The 8,381-nt window shown below is 46.6% G+C and overlaps 1 protein-coding gene across 1 annotated transcript; it reads right to left on the reverse strand.

Moving 5' to 3' along the window:
• Positions 1-3,053: 3,053 nt before the first annotated feature.
• On the reverse strand, positions 3,054-7,736 carry MUC21 (mucin 21, cell surface associated; the record flags this gene model as incomplete). Its single annotated transcript, XM_082848425.1, has 3 exons — positions 3,054-3,242; positions 3,596-5,616; positions 7,673-7,736. The coding sequence occupies 3 exons, from the start codon at positions 7,734-7,736 to the stop codon at positions 3,054-3,056; spliced, it is 2,274 nt and encodes a 757-aa protein (XP_082704551.1).
• Positions 7,737-8,381: the final 645 nt, after the last annotated feature.

Here is an 8,381-nt window from a genome sequence, read left to right on the forward strand (position 1 = left end):
GGGGCCGGGTTCGTTCCCTCATCAGGGAACTAGATCCCACATGCATGCTACAACTAAGAGTTCGCATGCCACAACTAAAGAGCCGGCAAGCCACAATTAATGAGCCCGCCTGCCACAACTAAAGACCCAGCACAAATAAATAAATAGTTTTTAAAAAAGATATAACATTAATCAGGAAGTAAATGTACAACTTATAATGTCTTCCTCCTTGAAAATCATGCAAAATATCCAACTGTGATCTAAACCAGGAAACTCTTGAATGAGACAGAGTTTCTCCTTATGGAGAACGGTGTATAAGCCAGGGACGCGTGCTTCATAGTAAGTTGCTATTTCCCAGCAAAGTTTTTACAAATCTTGAATATTCTAAAATAGGTAGACAGACAGATAAGGGTTTTCTATAGGGTTTGCTATAGGGTTTTCTCCTGGGTTAAACGAGGGACTGCCACTCTTATTATTTCATACTGATGACAGCATACTGATGACAGCTCTGCTTTCATGAGTTGCTCCCCCCAGAAGGATGTATTCTTTGACAGGAGATGAAAGAGAAGAGATTGTTAAGCAGAAATCTTTATCACCCCTGCTACCTCACTCTACAATATATCTGAATAAATAACATCTTAACATGTCCAAAAATTCCCCGTTTATTACACTTCTTTTAGCCCCTAATAGGAATTTATGTGAGGCAAGGGAAAACATGAAGCCCTACTCTGGGTATACAATGACTAAATTAGAAGAGATTTTGAGTTATCCCTTTATTTGCACCCTGGAATTTTTTGCACCTAGGGAAATCCACCATAATAATATAGGAGCTAGAATGTAAAAGGTGGGTGGGTGGCTATAGAAGGAAAGCTAGAAAAGTATAACTAGCAGATGCTTTGACCACAGCCACAAAATACCTATCGAGGTTGAAGTTCTGGAAGATGATTCCCATAAGATATCCCACACCTGCATAATACTCTTTAGAAAGTCTTCATATACCTCCAAGGGTATGGGCAGACTCCATTTAAAGATCATTGCAGTAGGCCGACAGTGCAAAAGCGCTCAATCCTGTCAACTTCCTAGACCTCTGCTTGGGTCAAACTTCCTTGGTGAGATGGGGCTTTGTTGGGTTAAAACATGTTTCATCCATGTAAGCAGATCCCATGATAAAAGTTGAGTCATGATGCTTCCTAACTCTATGTACACACTCCAGTTTCTGGGAGTAGCGAGATGTTCACAGTGTAACCATGTCAATTAACCACAAGCTGAATTACTTACTCACCGTGGTTTCATCTCTTTTCATCTCCCACTGTCTCAAAGTGCCCATTGCTGTTTATCTTTGGAATTCAAAATTTTTATTTACACGATATGCCTGCTGGGTACTAATATTTTTACAGCTTTATTGAGATATAATTTATATAGCATATTCTCCTGTTTAAAATAGATGTTAATGGGGTTTAGTATATTTACAGAGTTGTTATTAATAAGCCCTTTCAACTTGCAGACTAAAATCTTTCTTCCCTGTTGTTCTTTTACTTCCTCTGGTCTATCTCTTCCTTTTTTCTCTGTTCTGAATCTTACTACTTGTTTGTTAGTCCTCCTGAATCAATCCTCCAAGTGTCTGCTATTCTCTATGTCAGTGATTTTCATCTCTGGTTTGTTGTATCTAATTGAGCTACTTTCTCCACTTGCTCTTCTAAATAACTAACTTTATTCTCAACCAGCATCTTTGAATTTATCTATTACAATTTTAAACTTGAAAATGCATGTTTTACATTTTAAAATTATCTAAATGGACTCCCTTGCTTTATTTTCACGTTTTTCACATTATGCACAGTTCACACCAGTGGGAGGCAACTTTCTAGGGGGTTCAACTCAGCTTCTCTTTCCGGTTGCTGGATCCCTGTAGGTAAGATAATGATGATGATGATGATGGGTCTGTACATGGCTCAGCATGGCCTCACTGACTAGGATCAACCGTCTGGTTTGCTGACACTTGAGAAACCCAATGAATGGTGGAAGGCAGAGCAGTTTCCACTGCTGTGAGTTGGGGTGAACCCACCAACAACCTGCTAATTCTCTCCTGAGGCCTCTGTCCCCGGTGGAAGTCGTGTCACTGGCCTCATGGATTCAGAGCAACCCAGCCTTTCAAAGCAGCTCGCCTCTGTCCTCCAAGACCTGTAGGATCAGAGAGCCTTCTATCCTAGACCATGAAAGGGGTATGTGCAGCCTTTGTGGGAGGGGAATTCATGAGAATCTCAGGCTTTACCCCAGGTGTCTCTGCCATGACCCTCTTGAAAGGAAATCTTAGCAGGCCAGGAAGTGTTTCCCTTGATAAAAACAGGAAACACTTTCTCTCTGCTTCCAAAGGCAGCACTGAGAGTGAGAGTTATCAACCAACACCTTCATTCTTACAAGTAACCCAGGTCTAGAGCAAATGTAAACGGCCTGGAAACTGTGGCTTTGAGTGACCTCCCTCCCCGCCCATCCCCCCACCCAACAGCATACCTCCTCCTGTCATGCTCTGGGTTCTGCATGTGCTACAACATAATCTCTACCTACCACAGGCTTAATCCATGAGCCTGTAGGATCTGGGCACCTGCCCTCCCTTCTCATCTCTCCCAATTCAATTCCCCTCTCAGTCTGGGAGATTCTTGGGGGCACAGGGTTCCTGCTTGGGGCAAGAAGCATTAGAAAAAGGGGACAGATATGGATGACGTCTCTGGATTTTACTGTGGAGATTCTGAATGCCAAGTGGATTCTAGCATGGGGTTCTCTCATACAACCGGGAAATTCAACTCGGCGCAGCAGACACCACTCATGTGCACACACAGGTTCTCTCTGTGATACAGTTTGTATGTGTTTATTTCTTAGCTAAATGACCAGCAGAGTCTCCTCTTTCCAGTGTCTGGCAAAAGCAAGAGAGAGGGAGGAAGTGTCTTTCCCAATACTGGCAGAGACCCAAACAAAGCTGGGAGGGGACTCCTGGGGACGAATGAAAGGACACTCAGATCTCTGGTCCCCCAGGCTGGCTTCCTCTGTGAGAAATGTGGCTCTCTGGCTTCAGCAGCCACTTAGAGCCCATTGTGGCTCTCTCTCAGCTCCATGGCCACTGAGGATACCGGTCTCCTCCAGAATCCATTAGGGCTCCACCTAGACCGGTGGTGGACTGTGTGATTCCCTCCAGGGCCTGGGCCGAGGTTTGGGCCATGGAGTGGATAGACAGCTGTGTCAAAGACATTTCTCAGGGACAGGGAGTTTCTCTAGAAAAAGAAGGCAGAATCATTTCAGAATTGGATTCTCCTCCACTCCCGAGAAGCCTTCACCAGGGACTCCTTCTGGAATCTTCTCCCCCTTTAAACCATTTCCCTCATTCAGCAGTCCTTCCACCAGTCTTTATTTCTTCTTTTGCTCCCCTTTCCCACAAGTCAATAGCTTCCTCTGCACATTGATTGGCTCCTCTGGTTCTAACTTGCTATGTCTCTTTCGTAACTTTCTCCTGATTTTTCTTTCCTCCCTACTCATCCCTAACTTGGTGGCCCTACTATTCATACCTTATTTCCCTATGTTCCCTATTCCTTCCCCCCAGGCAATTTCCTATATATTAGGCACTCACCACACAGAAGTAGAGCCCAACAAAGAATCCCACAGCCACTGTAACCGAGACCAGAGAGATGAGGAAGATTTCCCATGGCTTCAGGGACCCACTGGGCCCTTCATTCACTGTAGTTCCAGCACTTGTGCTAGTACTGTTGGAAGTTGTGATTATTCCAGTTGTCAAGGGTGTACCAGAGCCTCCTGCAGTTGCACTGGGTCCAGTGTTGGAGGCCGTGGTGGTCCCACTGGAGGTTGTGCTGGATCCAGTACTGGAGGTTATGCTGGTCTCACTGGAGGTCATACTGGAACCAATATTGGCAGGTGTGCTGGTCTCACCAGAGGTCACGCTGGATCCAGTATTGAAGGCTGTACTGGTCCCCCCAGGGGTTGTGCTGGATCCAGTGTTGGAGGTTGCACTGCTCCCTCCAGAGGTCAGGCTGGATCCAGTATTGGAGGTTGTGCTGGATCCACTGGAGGTCACTTGGGATCCAGAGTTGGTGGCTGTGCTGGTACCACCATAGGTCGTGCTGGCTATAGTGTTGGAGGCTGTCCTAGTCCCACTGGAGGTTGTGCTGGATCCAGTGTTGACAGGTGTGCTGGTCCCTCCAGAGGTCAGGCTAGATCCAGTATTGGAGGTTGTGCTGGTCCCTCCAGAGGTCAGGCTGGATCCAGTATTGGAGGCTGTACTGGTCCCCCCAGAGGTTGCGCTGGATCCAGTGTTGACAGGTGTGCTGGTCCCTCCAGAGGTCAGGCTGGATCCAGTATTGGAAGTTGCGCTGGTCCCTCCAGAGGTCATGCTGGTTGTAGTATTGGAGGTTGTGCTGGATCCACTGGAGGTCACTTGGGATCCAGAGTTGGTGGCTGTGCTGGTACCACCATAGGTCGTGCTGGCTATAGTGTTGGAGGCTGTCCTAGTCCCACTGGAGGTTGTGCTGGATCCAGTGTTGACAGGTGTGCTGGTCCCTCCAGAGGTCAGGCTGGATCCAGTATTGGAGGTTGTGCTGCTCCCTCCAGAGGTCATGCTGGATCCAGTATTGGAGGCTGTGCTGGTCCCCCCAGGGGTTGTGCTGGATCCAGTGTTGGAGGTTGCGCTGCTCCCTCCAGAGGTCAGGCTGGATCCAGTATTGGAGGCTGTGCTGGTCCCCCCAGAGGTTGCGCTGGATCCAGTGTTGACAGGTGTGCTGGTTCCTCCAGAGGTCAGGCTGGATCCAGTATTGGAAGTTGCGCTGGTCCCTCCAGAGGTCATGCTGGTTGCAGTATTGGAGGTTGTGCTGGATCCACTGGAGGTCACTTGGGATCCAGAGTTGGTGGCTGTGCTGGTACCACCATAGGTCGTGCTGGCTATAGTGTTGGAGGCTGTCCTAGTCCCACTGGAGGTTGCACTGGATCCAGTGTTGACAGGTGTGCTGGTCCCTCCAGAGGTCATGCTGGTTTCAGTATTGGAGGTTGTGCTGGATCCACTGGAGGTCACTTGGGATCCAGAGTTGGTGGCTGTGCTGGTACCACCATAGGTCGTGCTGGCTATAGTGTTGGAGGCTGTCCTAGTCCCACTGGAGGTTGTGCTGGATCCAGTGTTGACAGGTGTGCTGGTCCCTCCAGAGGTCAGGCTGGATCCAGTATTGGAGGTTGTGCTGCTCCCTCCAGAGGTCATGCTGGATCCAGTATTGGAGGCTGTGCTGGTCCCCCCAGGGGTTGTGCTGGATCCAGTGTTGGAGGTTGCGCTGCTCCCTCCAGAGGTCAGGCTGGATCCAGTATTGGAGGCTGTGCTGGTCCCCCCAGAGGTTGCGCTGGATCCAGTGTTGACAGGTGTGCTGGTTCCTCCAGAGGTCAGGCTGGATCCAGTATTGGAGGTTGTGCTGGATCCACTGGAGGTCACTTGAGATCCAGAGTTGGTGGCTGTGCTGGTACCACCATAGGTCGTGCTGGCTATAGTGTTGGAGGCTGTCCTAGTCCCACTGGAGGTTGCACTGGATCCAGTGTTGGCTGTGGTGGGTTCACTGGAAGTTGGGCTAGGTGTGCTCCCACTAATGGAGGTTATGCCTAATGATAATCATAGATGATGACATATATTGAGCATATCTACTTTCTGTTCAATGGTTGGTTAAACTCATTACATGGATAATTCTATTTAACGCTCACTACAGCCCAATGAAATAGATATTATTATTATCAACAGCTAAGATGAAAAAATTGAGGCTTAGAAATGTTGACACTTGCCCAAGTTTGTACAGCTAGTAAGTAGTAGAACAGGAATTTGAACCCAGGCCATTGAATCTGCACTTTTAGCTACCATGCTAAGTCACCCTCCACATCCACCCCCAACACCAGGGTTACATGACCTAATTTCACTGATAGTAAGCTTATTCCATCATCTGCTGTACAATATTCAACACAGATAAAAAGTATTATAAAGAAGTTGTAGAACCCAGGTGAAACTAGTGTATATTGATTAATTCATTATTAAAGTGGTATTGCTTCTTTCTTGGAAAATATTTCTGAGTGTTATTCAGAAAACACCTATATTAGAATTATCTGGGGACCTTGTTGAAAATAAAGATTTCTAGGCAAACAACTCCAGACTAAATGAATCAGAGTCTGAGATAGGCCTAGGTATCTGGGTGATTACATATGCATTAAAGTTCCACGGGCTCCTGATTACAAGGCAAAGGTTAGAAAAGAGCAAGTTATATGTAACTTAAATATATAAGATCTCCCAGGATTAAGGTCTGCAAACCAAGATCTACAGGTATAGGGAAGCATTTCCCCCTTCTTGAAGGCTCAGCTAGAGTTAAGGTTGTGCCTATTTTTTGCCTCTCACTACCTTGAAGGACAAAGATGCTTAGCCTCCCCAGATAAACAAAATTTATCTCATTTGTGGCTCATTTTACTATTAATTTGGACATGAGCGCCTAGCACCTCACCACACACGTGTGTAGCTTATTTGAACTAACATAGTATTAGAGTTTAGCTCTATTTGGGGAAGGCCCCCTAAAATCTGCAATGGGGTACAAATTGGAGTTAAGGTTAGAATCATGAGTAAAACTAAATAAGAAACTGAGATGAACAACAGTAGGGGTGATGTGAAAGAGGGAGTGGATTTGATTTGAGAAGTTTTGGAGAATAGAATAGTTGAGTCAAAATTGTATGAGGGTGGGGCTTCCCTGGTGGCGCCGTGGTTGAGAGTCCGCCTGCCGATGCAGGGGACACGGGTTCATGCCCCAGTCCAGGAAGATCCCACATGCTGCAGCTGGGCCTGTGAGCCATGAGCCATGGCCGCTGAGCCTGCGTGTCCGGAGCCTGTGCTCCGCAACGAGAGAGACCACAACAGTGAGAGCCCCGCGTGCCACAAAAAAAAAAAAAAAAAATTCTATGAGGGCTAATTTTGATTCAAAATGATGAATTCTCGGGGAAGTACCCTGATGGCCTAATGGTTAGGATTTGGCACTTTCACTGTCGTGGCCGGGGTTCAATCCCTGGTTGGGGAATTGAGATTGTGCAAGCCGTGTGGCACTGCGCCCCCCAAAAAGAAAAAGAATTCTCTAAGAAGTCATGCTTCCTAGTTGCACAATAGGAGACGGCCCGAGGAGTGTTTAATAGAGTGTCAGAGGTGCGGAGCAGAGTGGGAGTTAGTTTTGACTTAAATCCTTTTCTCCTTGGCCTGAGGCTGACTGAGGCTGATTGTGGAATAGGGGTTAAGGACACGAGAAAAATTAAGATTTTATAATATAGAAGAGTGATATTTTAAAATAACAGTCAACTCTTCTTGTTATTAATATTTAAACCCCAGCCATATCTCACAGGTTATTACCATTTTATAGATGCAGAAATGGAGGCACAGAGAAGTTAACTCACCCAAAGTGTACCAGTAACAGATGGAGCCATGATTCAAATGTAGGCAATTGGAGACCAGAGTCCACAGTTTTAACCACTGTGCTCTGACTGCCTCCCAGGTGATACCTTATTAGACTGAAGCGATTGGGGTGAAATGATGACCCTCACTCTATGGCAGAGAACCAGTTATTCCTAGTGCCGGTCATCATCTCCCACAATCCCTCAAAAGTTCACAGACCATCCACCTTTAAAGAAAAGCACTCACCATATTCCAAAAGTAGGAGATGCAACAGCAACCAGTACATAAGGCAAATGTTTCTTTTCTGCATCTTGATCTGCCTCTTTGTGGCTGGTAAAAAAGACGCTTGGATCCCAAATGTGGCCAAGACCTAGAAGGCAAAGAACAATATTCTTGAGAAAGGAGAGTTCAAGGTGAAGAGGTAAAGGCTGGAGCTTCCAGGAGCTTGGTTCTCCTACGTATGTGTTCTTGGAAAGAATCTGGAGCCTAGCGGGGTGGGAGACTGGATGCCTGGCTTCTTGAGCTTCTTCCACACAATGTTGTTGCCTCTTTCTTTATCATGGAAGAGCTGCAGGAGCCTTTATAGCTTCATAAAAGGGAGGGGTTGGGAAGTTGCCTTCTTCTTCTGCCAACTATGAGCAGGTAACAAAACAATAATGAGCCTGGGAAGGAATAGACTGGGGTTCAACAGGAAGGTGAGAAAGGAGAATGACATGATCATACTAGGCAGGGCACTGGGATGGGTTTGAGCAGGAAGTAGAATGTGATAAGGGGATCAAGGTTGTCAGAGTGGAAGAGACCCACCCTTGAGGCAAAAATAGGGCCAGAAACCTGTTCCAGTTCAAGACTTTGTTTCCTGGTCAGGAAGTCCTGTGTGCCTGCTTTTAGTATGGAAGAAGCCCTAATAGACTGAGCTGAAGGGTAGGACCTGACATCTTTAAATCAAAAAGAAAAA

This window comes from Leucopleurus acutus, assembly GCF_964270905.1.
Source record: "Leucopleurus acutus genome assembly, chromosome: 10".
NCBI classification, from domain to species: domain Eukaryota; kingdom Metazoa; phylum Chordata; class Mammalia; order Artiodactyla; family Delphinidae; genus Leucopleurus; species Leucopleurus acutus.